We start from the raw sequence: 18,325 nt of genomic DNA on the forward strand, positions 1-18,325 counted from the left end.
AGTATATGTAGAGGTACAGTTAGTTTGTATAGTTCTGGAGCATTCCCCAGGCTTCAGGGTTTGCCTGTCCCTACCAGCGACCCACACGCATGCTCCTTGTTGTGCCTCGGCAAGAACCACATCAAGGAATAGTGAAGTATCTATCGTTCTGTTACAAAAAGGATGCAGATTGCAAGAGATCTTCATCTAAAGCAGCATTTGTTGGAACAGGCTGTGAGACCTGCCTTGGCACGAGGACCCTGTTCCAACCACTCAGTTAACTGGTGTCCTCCACCTCTGTGGGAGTTGGGGACAGACCCCAGGACTCTAATCAGTCATGGAGGCAGGAAAGAGGTCTGAGATCATTCCACAGATCCCATGTGAGAGGACTCATAAAATGGACCGGAGTGCCAGAAATCAATGAGGGATTTATTCTCCTCTTCATTGAGAGCAGGACCTCACTGTCGGCAAGACTGGTACCCAGGACAGACCCGTGTCTGCCCAGTATCAGGATGGGAGAATCCTAGCACCATGCCAGCAACTCCAGAACCATCCGTGGGACTGCTGTCAAGTCTGGTCTCTACAGAAACTCAGGAGTTGGGGTCAGTGTCAGGCCGGGGTCAGAGACCAGAGATCGGGGCAGTACCGGGTTAGAACCGAGAGGCAGGAGTCAGAGTCAGGCCAGGGTCAGAGACCAGAGATCGGGGCAGTACCGGGTTAGAACTGAGAGGCAGAAGTCGGGGTCAGAGTCAGGCCGGGGTCAGAGACCAGAGATCGGGGCAGTACCGGGTTAGAACCGAGAGGCAGGAGTCGGGGTCGGGGTCAGACCAGGGTCAGAGACCAGAGATCGGGGCAGTACCGGGTTAGAACTGAGAGGCAGAAGTCGGGGTCAGAGTCAGGCCGGGGTCAGAGACCAGAGATCGGGGCAGTACTGGGTTACAACCGAGAGGCAGGAGTCAGAGTCAGGCCGGGGTCAGACACCAGAGATCGGGGTGGTACCAAGTTAGAACCGAGAGGCAGGAGTCGGGGTCAGAGTCAGGCCGGGATCAGAGACCAGAGATCGGGGCAGTACCGGGTTAGAACCGAGAGGCAGGAGTCGGGGTCGGGGTCAGGCCGGGGTCAGAGACCAGAGATCGGGGCAGTACCGGGTTAGAACCGAGAGGCAGGAGTCGGGGTCAGAGTCAGGCCGGGGTCAGAGACCAGAGATCGGGGCAGTACCGGGTTAGAACCGAGAGGCAGGAGTCGGGGTCAGAGTCAGGCCGGGGTCAGAGACCAGAGATCGGGGCAGTACCGGGTTAGAACCGAGAGGCAGGAGTCGGGGTCGGGGTCAGAGACCAGAGATCGGGGCAGTACCGGGTTAGAACTGAGAGGCAGAAGTCGGGGTCAGAGTCAGGCCAGGGTCAGAGACCAGAGATCGGGGCAGTACCGGGTTAGAACCGAGAGGCAGGAGTCAGTGTCAGGCCGGGGTCAGAGACCAGAGATCGGGGCAGTACCGGGTTAGAACCGAGAGGCAGGAGTCGGGGTCAGAGTCAGGCCGGGGTCAGAGACCAGAGATCGGGGCAGTACCGGGTTAGAACCGAGAGGCAGGAGTCGGGGTTGGGATCAGGCTGGAGTCAGAGACCAGAGATCGGGCAGTCCCGGGTTAGAACTGAGAGGCAGGAGTCGGGATCAGAGTCAGGCCGGGGTCAGAGACCAGAGATCGGGGCAGTACTGGGTTAGAACCGAGAGGCAGGAGTCGGGGTTGGGATCAGGCTGGAGTCAGAGACCAGAGATCGGGCAGTACTGGGTTAGAACTGAGAGGCAGGAGTCGGGATCAGAGTCAGGCCGGGGTCAGAGACCAGAGATCGGGGCAGTACCGGGTTAGAACCGAGAGGTAGGAGTCGGGGTCAGAGTCAGGCCAGGGTCAGAGACCAGAGATCGGGGCAGTACCGGGTTAGAACCGAGAGGCAGGAGTCGGGGTCAGAGTCAGGCCAGGGTCAGAGACCAGAGATCGGGGCAGTACCGGGTTACAACCGAGAGGCAGGAGTCGGGGTCAGAGTCAGGCCGGGGTCAGAGACCAGAGATCGGGCAGTCCCGGGTTAGAACTGAGAGGCAGGAGTCGGGATCAGAGTCAGGCCGGGGTCAGAGACCAGAGATCGGGGCAGTACTGGGTTAGAACCGAGAGGCAGGAGTCGGGGTTGGGATCAGGCTGGAGTCAGAGACCAGAGATCGGGCAGTACTGGGTTAGAACTGAGAGGCAGGAGTCGGGATCAGAGTCAGGCCGGGGTCAGAGACCAGAGATCGGGGCAGTACCGGGTTAGAACCGAGAGGCAGGAGTCGGGGTCAGAGTCAGGCCAGGGTCAGAGACCAGAGATCGGGGCAGTACCGGGTTAGAACCGAGAGGCAGGAGTCGGAGTCAGAGTCAGGCCGGGGTCAGAGACCAGAGATCGGGGCAGTACCAGGTTAGAACTGAGAGGCAGGAGTTGGGATCAGAGTCAGGCTGGGGTCAGAGACCAGAGATCAGGAAACAAGGCAAAGTCTGGTGTTGTAGCAGGGCAAAATCTGTGTACTTACCCAGACACCTTCCTGGGGCAACCCCTGGGATTAAATTGGGGCACTTGGCCAATCAGAGGGCCATGAGGAATGTCACTCTGGGTCTCGTGAGCAGTATTTCCTGCGGCCTCTAGTCTCCACAGTGTTTCCTGATTGTGCCTCTGGATGGCTTCCCAGCACACTGGGACTATCAGCCACCCCAGGCTCTGCAGGCCTGGGTTCTAGTCCCCAGGTCCTCACATAGGCCCTCCTATCAACAGCCAAATCTTTGTGGCACATGTCAGCATCACTAGCCCCAATAGCTAAGCAAACAGAAAAACAATATCATGTCCCTTCCCAGAAGCAGAAGTGTGTCTATTCACACCAAAACCAAACTCATTAATTGTCACAGCAGCTAATGAGAGGACACCACAAGGAAGATTTAAGGTGAGACTAATGACCAGCAAGCTCTTTTAGTGGGCGGTGATGTCTAAGTTCATGGACACATTGCCAGACAACTCCAGAGAGAAGTTCAAAGCTTTCTTGACAAAGCACTTGCTTGGGCAAAGGCCTCGCTACAATCTACTCTCAACATAATGTGTGATTCTTCCAGAGCAATGAGCCCCACTGCCATCATCAGGAGGAGGGCATCTTGGTTATTTAATTCCGGGATAGCACCAGATATCCAGCAAACCACTGAAATTCTGTCTTTTGAGGGACAGTTTGTATTTTCTGACAAGACAGATGAGATGTTTCTCTTTTAAAGATTCATGAGTGACTCTCCACTCCCCGGGGGTTTATCTTCCAGCCTCCAGTAAGCGTTAGTTCAAGTCCCTGCAGAAATATTCAGATTATTTTCATGGACAGGCCTTCTGTCCTCCCAGATGATACTACATTTCTTGGAAGAGGGAGAGGCTTCAGAAAAGAAGGTCAACTAACATTACCACTAACCCACCATGCTCTCAGCTTTCGGAAGGAACACAACTCTTGGGACTTGTTTTTCGAGGACAGCATAGCAACCAACAATGATCTACACATCCCTGCTCAGTGTGGAGACAGGTTATCCCACTTCCTCAGCCCATGGGAACAAATATCTTTAGACAAGTGGGTCCTAAGTACTATAGGCCTGGGATATTCAGTTCCACTCATTTCCACCCCTCCTCCCTACCCTCCTTCTCTGTCCCTTTTCAGGGACCCATCTCATGAGTCTGTGCTTCTTCAGGAGGGTGAGGCTCTCCACGTCCTGTGGCACAGAGTAAGTGCCCCCACTCTTTTTCCTGATCCCCAAACACAAGAGTGTAACTGAGACTGTTCTGGACCTCTGGGCTCTCGACAAGTTCATCAAGCAAGCGAGATTGCGCCTGGTTACCCTAGCGTCAATCCTCCGTTCTTGAGATGGCAGTGGTTGGTTGGCTGCCCTTGATCTTCTGGACACATATTTCAGTATAACTGTGTTACACAGCCTCAGGAAATTCCTCAGACTTGTCATCATCAGTACATGGTACTCCCCTTTGGCCTGTCATCACCAAATGCATGGTGGCCTTCTTGAGGAGGAACAGAAGACATGTCTTCCCTTACCTTGATGGTTGGCTGGTCCAGGGGTTCTCTCACAGTCAGGTCCATTGCCATCCATTGACTATATCATCCACCTGTTCAAACACCTTCATCTTATCCTGAGCAGAGAAAAGTCTGCACCAGTTCCTGCCCAGAGACTCGAGTTTGTTGGAGCACTACTGAGTGTGGTCAGAGTGGAACCACCTTAATATAGTCTCAGGAAGGGCCCTGAGGAGGTATAAGGTATGTGCACTGTCTCAATGGGTAGCAAAAAGTATTCAGCTCACAGTGCACAAGGCAGTACACACCTGAGCAGAATACACATCTGCACCCACATCTCAAAGAACAACTGTTACACCACAGGTAAGTCACCATTTTTTATCTGTGTTTGACCCATTCCCCATTGTCCCGTTGTTTGGGTTTTATAGCTCTTAGTCTCTTTGAAGGCTCAAATATGGCTGCACAGGTGCACAAGAGAACCAGTGGACTTTGTGTATCACGCTACCTGGGGCCAGGCACAGTCCTGTTGGCGAGTGCAGGCACTGCCCCCTGTGGGGTGAACGTGAAAATGGGAGTCATTAAACTAGTCAGTAGAAGAAGCATACACTCTACCAACTGAACGATGGTGCAGCTGCCACTACACCATGAAAGAATTCCAGCTTAGTTGGTCTGAAGTACTCCTGAGGGCTCCCACTCCAGCACAACCCCCCTCCCTCTTTCCAGTGCGAGTCTCAAAAGCCAGCATGGCTCTTAGAGAGCTCTCTCCTGTAGAAAAATGCTTTCTAGCGACTCATTTCCATGCGTGTTTGGCTAACATTTGGGTTTTTTTTTAAAGCAGAGGAAGTAGGTGAAGAAGAAGAGGAAAAGATGCAGAATGGAAAGGACAGAGGTAAAAGGCTCTCTCAGCTGTAAAACACTTTTCTCATTTATTTCTGTGTCTGAGGTTAGAGTGTGTCTGCAAACTCTCCACTTCAGTGTACCAAGCACTGCAGAAGCATTTGTGTAATAGCTTTGGGTTTGGGCAGTTTATGGAGACTTCTTGTTGCTGTTACACCTCCTCCAGACACTCAGCTGGGCCTATCAGGCTTGTCTTTCTGCTCCTCTCGCTGCCCTGCTATATGTTTGCTCTCTCCATTTCTGCCGCTGCTTGGGACAGTCGTAATGTCCAGGTTTCCATTGTCTCCGTATTCAGATGTATTGAAATATTTTCTTTCAGCAAGTGGCCATGTACAAGTGTAAGCGTGGCGGGAAAGGAGTTACTCTGAATGGTCCAAGAGGAACAAAAATGAATGGTGTGAGGTTAGATATAGAAAATGGAGGCTGAATTATCAGGAAAGTTTCTGGAAATTGGGTGTGCGAGGCTGTGGAACTGGCACCCCAGGGAAGCAGCAAAGCCTTGTTGGTTGAGGCATTTAAAACGTGTCTGGACACAGTGTTCAGCAATATTCTGCTGAGAACAATGCTGCGCAGGCGGCAAAATGGGGCCTTACAGTAGGTCTCTTCCCATCTCTAATCCCTGATTCTAAGTGTAGATAATAGAACTAATCCTCCCCAGGCAGCTCTTCCTCTGGCTTATAAGGATGTGGAAGGAACGTGGGGCTGTCACAGTGTTGTTGTGCAGGTGGACTAATGATCCCCTATCCAAAAGGGCTCAGGAGAAAGAAAACCCAGGTGAGCAGTGTGGGGAGTGGAATACCAGTCACTGGACACTGGGTTGGGGGTTTCACTTGTCCCTTCCTCAAATGACTGAACAGAAAATCCCTCCTCCTAGTGTGACAAGATCTCCAGCCCAAATAGGTACTGAGACGGTGTGACCCTTTCTCAGGGCACCCAGGATTGTGAATCACCTTGTTGCCTCCCTTTCTTGTGGTAGCTGGGTGTCAGCTCTTGTACAGCACCAGCCTTTCAACCATTCAGACACTGCGCTCAGGACTCTGTCAGGCCTATCTTGCTTTGCAGGCTACCTTAGATGCACCCAAGTCCCTGCACCTCTTTTGAAGAGCATTCCCCTGTAGCATCCAGGCCCTGTCACTGGACACTCACAGAAATTACCAGGTAAGCTGCCTCCCAAAGAGATATACACAGCTGGAAGGTTATGATTCAGGTTTCACACTTTATGTCAACACAGCACTGTATGTATAGTAAAAACACATATATTTATCAACAAAGAACAGAGAGTCACAGATTCAAGTTAGTATTGAGTAAGCATATTGGAAACAGAAATGGTTGCAAACACAACAGAAGTGTAACACTCATTCTAGAGACTAAGGGCTTGTCTACCCTTAAAACGCTGCACTGCTGTGGCATTTCAGTGTAGACACTACCTATGCCAACGGGAAGGGTTCTCCCATGGGCGTAGGTGCAGAGTTTACTGGTTTTCATTGAATCCAGGATCCATTCCTTCCCGTACCATCCCCCTCTTCCAAGGCTGTCCTCAGTGAAATGGGTAGCGGTGTCCTTTTGTTTTTCCTTATATTTCCCAAGGTCCATTCTCCTGGTTCCCAGAGTCACGATAAATGCCTGGGGTTCATATGCTGGGGTGCTCACCTGTTGAGTTCGCATCCCTCATCAACCTGTTTTTCCTATTGACTACATATAAATGGGGCTTCCTTTGTGTCGTCCTTACAATGCTTAATTTACCTCAGCGACGGGGATAGCTGAAGAGACATGCTTTTATCTGGCAGAAGACCTGTTCTTGTTACAGTCTGCCTTGTTACAGATTTTAAAACATAATTTTTATACACACGCACAGATGATTCCTTATATAGTGTCAGTATATACTTTTCACAGTGATATTATAAGCAGTGTGTTATTGGCTTTCGTTTGATACCTCACAAGACACTTTTTGGATAAATACTATGAAAGCAGTGTGTCAGGTGTAGTGAGTTTGTCAGGCCTGATAGGCGTTGCTGTTACAGAATAGTGAGCCCTCTGCCAGTTGGTATTGTGGTGGTTTTTGCGTTACAGGAGCAGCCAGATGTTTGGGGCTTCTCTGACTCCTCTGAGGTTTACCCATCACTAGTTGAAATGATAGACTTGTTTGGGCTTTTGGGTTTTCTTTTACTAGCAATAATACATCTGACTTCAGTGAAATCAACAATTTTTGAAGGTAGTATGTTGGCTTTAAATCATACAAGGCTCTTAGCCCTGGAATCTTCCTCCTCCATTAGATATTTTGGATGCTTAGCAGATGTTCACTCTCTTTTTCCAAATGTGTAATGTACCTTGCATGGAAAATAGGGGGAAGAGAGGGAGTTTGAAGATTCTTATGAGTCATCACTGAACAGCAAGAAGTAGTTGTTCGAGTCCACAGCATTTCAATCTAACCAGCAGTAATCTGTTTCATTTACCCCAAACGCTCTTGCATTTTTTAATCAGTGCATGTATTTCTAGCATGACAGTTACTGTAGTATCTTCTAGGTACCATTTCTGCCTGTGCCTTCTGTACACAGTGAACTCTTGGCTAATGTTTGAATTGACATTGCCAATACATAATTCCCAGCCCTTCACAACTTGCTGGGCTACCATTAGAGAGACAGGGTCAATGAGGTAATATCTTTTATTGGGCGAACTTCTGTTGGTGAGAGAGACAAGCTTTTGAGTAACACAAAGCTCTTCTTCCGGTCTGGAGAAGGAGCTCCCAGCATCACAGCAAAGTGCAAGGTGGAACAGATTGTTTAACATAAGTCATTAGCACCTATTGTAAGAAACCGTTCAAGCTAGAGTCATGGAAGAAACAGAGGGGGTTGGTGGGTTACAGATTGTTGTAATAGGCCATATATCCAGTGTCCCTGTTCTGTCCCTGATTTTTAGTGTCTAGCAGAGTAATAAATTTAACCTCCCAGGCTTGTCTTTTGAGAGTGTTGTGCAGGTTTTCTTTGAGGATGAGGCCTGAGAGGTCAGATATAGAGTGATCACTTTGTGAAAAGTGTTCGCCCACAGGGGATAGGGTGTTTTTGTCTTTTATCATTTTCCCGTGTGAGTTCATTTGAGAGCAGACTGATTGTCTGGTTTCACCCACATAGTTCTTATTGAGGGATTTAGTGCACTGGATGAGGTACACCACATGTTGTGATAGGGATGTGTAGAACCCATGGATTTTGAAAGGTGTGTAGTGTGGGGTGCTGATCATTGTAGAACTGGAGATATGTCTGCAGGTTTTGCATCTGTTGTTCTGACAGGGTCTGGTGTCACTTTGAATTGGTGTCCTGGTCTGTGGGGAGCTTGTTTCTGATGATGAGCTTGGAGGGGTTGGGGGCTTGTTTAAAGGCCAGAAGTGGGGGTTCAGGAAAGTTTTATTTCAGGATGGGGTCCCCGTTGCGTATGGGTTGTAGCTGTTTGATGATACCATGTCTGGGCTCCAGTGTGGAGTGCCAGGTGACCACCAGTAGTGTGAGGTCAGAGGGGGCTTAGGAGGTTGTCCACTATGTTGCAAATATTTGAGGCAGGCATTGGTGAGCGACATTGGTGTATTGGGAAGTGATATCCATGGCGGTGAGGATGGTGTTCTGAGGGAGGCTGTTAATGTTGCAGAGTTTGTGGAGGAAGTCAGTTGTGTCCTGGCGGAAACTGGCCCTTTGTTTGGTGAGTGGTTTGAGGAAGGTTTCTATGAGTCCTGATATTCCTTCAGTCAGAGTGCTGTGGCCAGATACAATGGGTCTGCCGGGGCTCCCTGGCTTGTGTAGGTTGGGAGCATGTCCAAGTTTCCTGGGTGAGTTTGTGGAGGATGGGTTTGTAGAGTTTCTCTTGGAGTTGTTTGGGGGAAGGATTTGATGACATCCGTAGTTCCTGGGTAAATTGTGGTGTGGGGGGTCTTCTCTGAGTTCTTCATAGTAGGCTGTGTTGGAGAGCTGTGGGTTGGCCTTGTTAATGTAGTCACCACAGTTGAGAACTACAGTGGAACCCCCTTTGTCTGCTGCTTTGAACACTGTCCAGTGGTTAGATTTCAGGGACTGCATGGCTGTTCTCTCAGCACTGGAGAGATTATGGCGGATGCGACGTTTGTTAAGGATTTCGCAGGCCCTCCCTCTCCCATGGGCCCCAGCGGGAAGCAACACCAGAGGGTCCTCCCTGCAGTGAGTCCAAGTCCACTTCCTTGGGCTACTTCCCACCAATAAGTCCCTTCAGTTTGGGGCAGGCCCCTGTAGTCCTAACAAAAAAACAAGAAGTCCGGTGGCACCTTAAAGACCGGACTCCGTGTTGTTTTTTGTGGATACAGACTAACACGGCTACCCCAATCCTTGTAATCCTAACAGTCACCCTCAAAAACAACAAAAATTCAAAGGGACAGGGCCCTGCAGGTTCTCAAAGGGGTTGGTTAGAGCGGCCTCCTGTGGGCCTGACCCCTCTGTGGTCCCCTCTCAGGCACAACCTTTTGTCTGGCTGCCTGAAGAACGAGTCCTCTCTCCTATAACCTGTCCAACACCCTCTGCCTGTGCTTCTGAGCCCCCTTTAACCTGTTCCTCCAAACAGAACATGCTCAGCAGGCTGGGGGGGGGGGGCTACCTGGGCCCACTATTGTCTTTTAACCCCCTTGGGCCCAGTATGGGGTTTGTATCCCCCATCACAGGTGACTTGATTGCAGTCGGTAAGTATCTCCATGGGGAGCACATATTTATTAATGGTCTTTTCAGTCTAGCAGAGAAAGGTCTAATATGATCCAATGGCTGGAAGTTGAAGCTAGATAAATTCATACTGGAAATAAAGTGTAAATTTTTAACAATGAGACTAATTAACCGTTGGAACAATTGCCAAGGGTCATGGTGGATTCTCCATCACTGGCCATTTTAAAATCAAGACGGGGTATTTTTCTAAAGGATCTGCTCTAGGAATTATTTTGGGGCAGGTTTCTGGCCGGTGCTATGCAGGAGGTCAAACTAGATGATCACAGTGGTTCCTTCTGGCCTTGGAATCTCTGAATCTGTGATTTCCTTGTTCCTAGATGTAGAATCATAGAATCATAGAATCTCAGGGTTGGAAGGGACCTCAGGAGGTCATCTAGTCCAACCCCCTGCTCAAAGCAGGATCAAACCCAACTAAATCATCCCAGCCAGGGCTTTGTCAAGCCTGACCTTAAAAACCTCTAAGGAAGGAGATTCCACCACCTCCCTAGGTAACCCATTCCAGTGCTTCACCACCCTACTAGTGAAAAAGTTTTTCCTAATGTCCAACCTAAACCTCCCCCTCTGCAACTTGAGACCATTACTCCTTGTTCTGTCATCTTCTACCACTGAGAACAGTCTAGATCCATCCTCTTTGGAACCCCCTTTCAGGTAGTTGAAAGCAGCTATCAAATCCCCCCTCATTCTTCTCTTCTGCAGGCTAAACAATCTCAGTTCCCTCAGCCTCTCCTCATAAGTCATGTGCTCCAGCCCCCTAATCATTTTTGTTGCCCTCCGCTGGACTCTCTCCAATTTATCCACATCCTTCTTGTAGTGTGGGGCCCAAAACTGGACACAGTACTCCAAATGAGGCCTCACCAGTGCTGAATAGAGGGGAATGATCACATCCCTCGATCTGCTGGAAATGCCCCTACTTATACAACCCAAAATGCCATTAGCCTTCTTGGCAACAAGGGCACACTGTTGACTCATATTCAGCTTTTCGTCCACTGTAACCCCTAGGTCCCTTTCTGCAGAACTGCTGCCCAGCCATTCGGTCCCTAGTCTATAGCAGTGCATGGGATTCTTCCGTCCTAAATGCAGGACTCTGCACTTGTCCTTGTTGAACCTCATCATATTTCTTTTGGCCCAATCCTCTAATTTGTCTAGGTCCCTCTGTATCCTATCCCTACCCTCCAGCGTATCAACCACTCCTCCCAGTTTAGTGTCATCTGCAAACTTGCTAAGGGTGCAGTCCACACCATCCTCCAATCGTTAAGGAAGATATTGAACAAAACCGGCCCCAGCACCGACCCTTGGGGCACTCCACTTGATACCGGCTGCCAACTAGACATGAAACCATTGATCACTACCTGTTGAGCCCGACCATCTAGCCAGTTTTCTATCCACCTTGCCGTCCATTCATCCAACCCAGACTTCTTTAACTTGCTGGCAAGAATACTGTGGGAGACTGTATCAAAAGCTTTGCTAAAGTCCAGAAATAGCACATCCACTGCTTTCCCCTCCTCCACAGAGCCGGTTATCTCATCATAGAAGGCAATTAGGTTAGTCAGGCATGACTTGCCCTTGGTGAATCCATGCTGACTGTTCCTGATCACTTTCCCCTCCTTTAAGTGGTTCAGGATTGATTCCTTGAGGACCTGTTCCATGATTTTTCCAGGGACTGAGGTGAGACTGACTGGACTGTAGTTCCCTGGATCTTCCTTCTTCCCTTTTTTAAAGATGGGCACTACATTAGCTTTTTTCCAGTCATCCGGGACCTCCCCCGATCGCCATGATTTTTTAAAGATAATGGCCAATGGCTCTGCAATCTCATCGGCCAACTCCTTTAGCACCCTCGGATGCAGTGCATCCGGCCCCATGGACTTGTGCTTGTCCAGCTTTTCTAAATAGTCCCGAACTACTTCTTTCTCCACAGAGAGCTGGTCACCTCCTCCCCATACCGTGCTGCAGAGTGCTGCTGTCTGAGAGCTGACCTTGTCTGTGAAGACAGAGGCAAAAAAAGCATTGAGTACACTAGCTTTCTCCACATCCTCTGTCACTAGATTCCCTCCCTCATTCAGCAAGTGTATAACTTTACATTTGGCTGTTTTAAAATTAATTTTGTTTGAATTAGCCGAGCTTACCAAGTGATCCGATTTGTTCTGTATGACTGCCCAGCCCATGTCCTCAAGACCACTCCACCAATTTCTGTGTCATCTGCACATTTTATCAGCAATGAGGGCTGGAGAAAGTGAGAGACTTCAGTAGCTCAGTCTGTTTAGCTTTGATAAAGAAGATTGAGAGGTAGCTTGATTACAGTGTCTGAGTAAATCCCAGGTATTAAAGAGATCTTTAATTTAGCAGAGAAAGGCATAAACAAGAAGCCATTGCTGGAAGCTGAAACCAGACACATTCAAATTAGAAATCAGGCACAGATTTGTAACAGGGAAGGTGATTTAACCATTGGAACAAACTACCAAAGGAAATGGTAGATTCTCCATCTCTTGATTTCCTCAGATCGAGACTGGTTGCCTTTCAGAAATATATGCGTTAGTCAGCACAAATGATTGGGCTCCATAGTGCGGTAACTGGATGAAATGTAATGGACTGTGATATGTAGGAGATCAGACTGGGTGATCTAATGGTCAATGAGTTGATTAATCAGTCTGGGCTCCCTGTCAGATGTTTCTTTCATTCCCTCAACAGTTGGACTGAAGTATGCCTTTCCCTCAGTCCCAATGATACCAAGGTTCCTGAGGAAACTGAGGCAGGATGCAGGATCATGATAGCCTCCCCATGGGACAGGCTGTTCTGGTACTCAGATCTGGTGAACCTCTCAATGCAGACCCCGATCCACCTTGCCTGCTTTGCCCAACATAGTCTCACAGAACAAGAGTCAGAGTCTGCATGTAGACCTAATATCATGACATCTGACAGCTCAGATGCTGGTTGGATGACATCTACCAAAAGAAGTTCTTTAGCTGATGTTCAGAACATTCTGCTCCAAAGCAGGAAAGCCTCAGTTAGAGTGACAGAAAGCTGAGTGGAGGAGGTTTCTATCTGGGCACCTCAACATCACCTGTCTCCCTTGACATCACCCATTTCAGCATGACTGGACTATCCACTAGCCCTAATAATCTGGACTTTCTCTCAGCACCCTAAGGGTACATCTAGCTAGCAGCAGTCTCTGCACATGAGCCTCCTATCCAGGAACATGCTGTATTTTCCCACCCTACAGTGGCAAGGTTCCTTAAAGCCTTTTTCATGTTTTTTCCCCAGTTTGGGAACCCTCCTCTTGGGACCTCAATATAGTATTAGCAGAGCTGATTGGTCCCTCTGAAGCACCTGGCATTAGCCACTGTCAAAAGACAAGATTACTGGGCTGGATGGACCTTTGGTCTGACCCAGTGTGGCCGTTCTTACATTCTTATGTCCCCTGTTTGAGCCCTTAGTAAACTGTTCCCTGCGCCACTTACCAATGAAGGCTACCTTTTAAAATAGCTTTTACACCAGCTCGAAGGGTAGGGGAGAGAACCTTCTGGTGGGTCCATCTTATATCATGTTTCATAAGGAGAGGGTCACCCTCAGGGCTCATCCCATGTTCCTGCCTGCGGTAGTTTGGAGTTCCACAAGAACCAATTTATTCATATCCCATTTTTATTCTCCAACACTCACTCAATTCCAGGGGAAGCTAAACATCATGAAATAGTAGTAAGGGCATTATCGGACTAATCATACTACCTTAACAAGATGAAGTCATTTAGGAGCACACCTAGACTTTGCCACTTTGTGGCCTTTGCAGATAGGATATAAGGCAGTATCCTCTCAGAAATTCTCTAAATAGGTCTCCACATGTATAAGAACATGTTACAAGTTAGCCAAGTTAGATCAACCTCCTCACGTTGGAACTCATTCCCCTCAAGCTCAGGCAGCCTCTGTTGCCTGTGTGAAGAATGTCCCTATTTCTGAAATCTATAGAGCAGCTACATGTATCTCAGTTCTACGTTCACAAGATGCTGTTCTTTGGTAGAGACTTCCAAATTGGATGTCCACTTTAGTAGGGCTGTCCTGAAGTCACTGGTTAAGTAGGACTCCTATTACCCACCTCCAAGCAAACAGTACACAAGAACATAAAAACGGCCATACTGGATCAGATCAAAGGTCCATCTAGCCCAGTATCCTGTCTTCCGACAGTGGCAAATGCCAGGAGCCCCAGAGGGAATGAACAGAACAGGGAATCATCAAGCAATCCATTCCCCGTCGCTCATTCCCAGCTTCTGGTAAACAGAGGCTAAGGTCGTCATTCCTGCCCATCCTGGCTAATAGCCATTGATGGACCTCTCCTCCATGAATGTATCTGGTTCTTTTTTTAACCCAGTTATAGTCTTGGACTTCACAACATCCTCTGGCAAGGAGTTCCAGGGGTTGACTGTGCAGTGTGTGAAAAAAACACTTACTTTTGTTTGTTTTAAACTTGCTGCCTATTAATTTCATTTGGTGACCCCTAGTTCTATGAGAAGGAGTAAATAACACTTCCTTATTTACTTTCTCCACAGCAGTCATGATTTTATAGACCTCTAATCGTATCCACCGTTAGTCGTCTCTTTTCCAAGATGAAAAGTCCCAGTCTTATTAATTGCTCCTCATATGGAAGCCATTCCATACCGCTTATCATTTTTGTTGCCCTTTTCGGAACCTTTACCAATCCCAATATATCTTTTTTGAGATGGGGCGACCACATCTGCACGCAGTATTCAAAATGTGGGAGTACTATGGATTTATAACTGTTTGTTAGTCACCAAGAGTAGAATCCATGTGGACAATCATGCGAAGAAGAAAGAATGGTTACTTACCTTTGATAACTGGTTCTCCAAGATGTGGTGTTTACACAGATTCCACAACCCACCCTCCTTCCCTGCTACTATGGAGTCTTACTTCTCTGGGATTCTGTATTGGCGAGGTAACTGAGGCACTGTTGGGACTGCTCTTCCCTTTATGCTCTCGGGTAGGGGGGATGAGGACATCTAGGGTGCAGGTATGGCCCCAATAGACACTACCAGCCAAAACAATGTGATCTCTTGTGCATGGGGCACAACTAGAGTTGAATCCATGTAGACAGCACATCTTGAAGAAAGACAGCTACTATAAGGTAAGTCACTGTTCCTTACCCTCCATACCCCACAGGAGTTTGTGAGTCTTCATTCATTGTCATTGTCATTCATGGTCTGTAAAGTTGTTTGTATTCCCGGGATGAGAGGTGCCCTATCAGAGCAACATTGGTTGGGTTTTTTTTTCATTTTGTTGCAGTCAGTTACCTGCCTTATAAATTTTTTCCCCCCATGTGTTGCAGGTTAGATGGAAGAACCCAGACTGCACAGTAATTCAAGTAAGTATGGGGATTTTTCTTCTTCCCAAAGACCCTGCTCCATTCATGCTGCTGTAATGGATATGACTGACTCACTCATAACCTGACAACATTGTCCTTTTCCTTATTTATATTCATGTACAAAATGGAGAATATTCCCCATTGATCTGTTACTACACGTCCTCTTTAAAGTGTCAGGTTTTCATTCTAAAGACCCAATCATGATTCCATTTAAATTAGTGGGAAAACTTCTGTTAACTTCAGTGAGAGCAGGTTTAGTATCATTATTCTCTTATTGTTTGTGCTGTGATAGCACTTAGAGGCTTAGGTCAGGCGACAGGACCCATTGCACTAGTTACCTGTACAAACATGCAGTAAAAATAAAGTTCCTAACCCAGAGAGCTCACAATCTACCTTATAAGAGGACACCACAGGTGGTGGGGAAGGATGCGATAACAGTAACTGTTGATCCTGTGTTAATAATGCTTCTGAAAAACATGAATAAAATCTTTATCTTCTCCCATGTGAAAAGCCTGTAGGAGGCATTGGATCAGGTTTCTATGCTGATCCAGTCACATGATATTTGGCATACCCACAAAAAGTGATCTTTAAGTGAGGAGAGGGGAGAACTCCTGTTGCAGAGAAACACCACATGGGGAGCACAAATCATAATCCAGAAGTAGTTAGCTCAGGGACTGGGAATGGGACATGCAGTCTTTCATTTCCAGGTTTCTGTTTCCAGGCCACACCAGGTCAGAGGACTATAGCTGTGAGAAGTGGGCGGGAGATACACAGACTTTCTCTTCTAAGTTAGCAGTTCAAACTTAGCCCCTGTACATAGTGGGCCTGAATCATTAACATCTGTGGGCTGTGTGAAACAAGTTTCTCACTCCACACAGCAAAACCAAAATTGTCATCTAAGGTGACTTGCAAAGGGGAAAAAATGGGGCTTGTGCATTTTGGGGGGTTTGTTTGTTTGTTTTTGTATGGATAAAGGCAGCCTGAAAGTGGTGGAGGATTCTGGGGAGGGGGAGGGTTGTTTTTATATTAGAAATTCAGCTCCTGTTTAGCCTGGAAATGTGTCTGGTAACTGGAGAGTTAGTGACATGTTATCACAAGACTGAAAGTGGAGCAGTGGAGAGGGGAGGGGATTGTTAACCGGACTGCTTAAAAACACTTTTTGTTTGTTTTTGTTAATGCCTAATTACTTACAATGATTGGCTACCATTTTGGAGAAAAGAACATTTCTGTTAAAGATTCAGCACCTTCAACCATCCATGTAAAGTTGAATGCTAACAATCCTCTGCAGCCCCCAACAGGTTCTCCAGCAAACCTGGGAAGGACCAGAGTTGACGTTCCTGGCATTGCTAAATTAAAAAACAAATAGAAACATACCAACCAGCCCCCTTCCAGGCCTTCTGTGTCCTTCATGATAACTCAAAAAAGGACCCAAGCCCTTTTTAAAGAAGAATAACTTACAAGTCGCCTTTAAAATCTAGTTGTTCTCCTTCAAGTGGCCTCTGCACATTCCCACATGTTCAATCAAGGTACCTGTGCCGTGAGCGTCTGGAATCTTCTGGTGAGTGGTGATGTCGCTGTTCCCTGCCCCTTGCGAAGGCTCCTGAGGGTGTAAGTCCGGTTTCATTCTGTCTGGCCACGCAAGGTGCAGTGGGCTCCGATCTCACCCAGTGTCCTTGACGATTCCCGTGTTGGTTTTCCTTCTTTCTGCCCCTTGGGAGCTGTTTCTGTTTGCAGTTAGATCGGCAGTTAGTCAGGCTTTGCATAAAACAGAGGAGGAAGGTCCATGCAACAGGCAACCTCAGGACCTTCAGAGAGCTGCCTCGCCCCCTTGCTGGCAGGGACTGCTCTTAGGGCTGTTGCCTAAGGCTGCTTGCTGTGAGTCCAGCAGTGACTTTGGAGAGATGCTCTCCACGCAGGCTGTCTGACTGGCATAGATGGCAGGTCTCTGGATCTATCCTGGTCAGCTAAGTCCAGTGCCAAGGATCCAGCACGCGTTGACTCTGACCTAGTGTGATACTGAGGACCTGGCACTGTTGACTGGCAAATTCACACTCCCCACTCCAGTCTCCCCAGTTCATCTGAGTCCTAGAGCAGGAATTCTGGTACTAGGAGGGAACTGAAGAGTGGTTGGACCCACTTCCAGGGGTGGGGATGAGCGGCCCCAACAGACACTGCTTGCCAGAAGATTCTGGAAGCTCACAGTGTAGAAGCCCTGATCCCATGAGTGTGAATGTGCAGAACTCCAGTTACTGGTAAGTAACAATCATTTCCTTACAACATATGCACAAGTTTGAACTATGCTCTCCATATGGAAAGTGTTTCTCGCTAACTGTTGTGTGTGTTTCCAATGGCACAGGCACAGAGGGTTATGAAGCGAGCTCATGTTCTAACGAAGTCTCCACATCCTTTGGAAGAGGCATGTTTCAGCCGATACATACACCATTGTGCAACTGTGAAAGATCACAACCAACCACCTGCTGTAAGGGAAGGGAAAGCAGCTTTCTTTTAACTGACTGAAGGGCTTTCCCTCCCTCTGAGACTATTGCATGTACTATTTTCATAGGTGTTTGCCAATCCTAATCGGACAATGCCCCATCAAAAATTCAACAAAGCGTTTTTATGGGAGGTTTCAAAAGAAAACTGTTCTCTTGTAAAGTGCACTGATCTCTTCTGATTTCCTACCTAAGCAGTGTCATCTCATCATGCGCTGGTGGTTTCACTCGTGACCTTTGACTTTGGATGTGCATGTAAAATGGATTTTAAACCATTTGAGTTTTCCTGTGTGTAATACAAAGGGAACTCTGAGTACAGATCCTTTAAAAACACACACTTTCTAAAAATACCACTCTGTCTATTAATGTTTGGTTGCCATAGTGTTTGATACTGCATGTCATTCTGAGAGTAAATGACAGGGCATGCCAAGAGTAGAGGAATGCAGAGCAAGGAGGGGGGAATGGCTGTAATTAGGACCATAAAACTTGGATGAGATGCCTCCTGGGGATTCCCAACTCTGTGTATTTTTCTTTTAGACTCTGTTAAAAATTACTTGAATGGTTCTTGGCAAGCAAGGGTATTCAGGGATGACCACTGCTAGGTTCAGATTAGTGCCTGCACATTCATTTGCAAGAAGCAAGTATATTTGTATTTAAATTTAAGGAGAAATAACAAAGTTGTATAGTCAGAGGTTTGAAACTCACCACTACCTGGATTTTTGCTAGACTCTCTAGTTTTGTAGCTACTTAGAAAACATTGTAATCAGTTCCAATCACTAGTGATTTTATTTTATTTTATT

The 18,325-nt window shown here is 47.6% G+C and overlaps 1 protein-coding gene across 15 annotated transcripts in view; it reads left to right on the top strand.

Annotated features, from left to right (window-relative positions):
• The window catches only part of DTNB (dystrobrevin beta), a 387,737-nt gene that overhangs the window by 345,874 nt on the left and 23,538 nt on the right, over window positions 1-18,325 (top strand). For 10 of the 15 annotated variants that reach the window (XR_005595609.1, XR_005595612.1, XR_005595610.1 and 7 more), the window contains 2 exons: window positions 4,880-4,933; window positions 14,998-15,033. Coding sequence is in view for 9 of the 15 variants with exons in the window: in XM_039528646.1 (XP_039384580.1) it covers window positions 4,880-4,933; window positions 14,998-15,002 (59 nt within the window). In the remaining 6 variants the exon portion in view is untranslated. Of the gene's footprint in view, window positions 1-4,879; window positions 4,934-14,997; window positions 15,034-17,389; window positions 18,324-18,325 lie in introns of those variants that run through there. The other 5 variants (XR_005595613.1, XM_039528642.1, XM_039528640.1 and 2 more) reach the window with 4 other exon arrangements.

The sequence above is a fragment of the Mauremys reevesii genome, linkage group 3, assembly GCF_016161935.1.
Source record: "Mauremys reevesii isolate NIE-2019 linkage group 3, ASM1616193v1, whole genome shotgun sequence".
In the NCBI taxonomy this organism is placed as follows: Eukaryota; Metazoa; Chordata; order Testudines; family Geoemydidae; genus Mauremys; species Mauremys reevesii.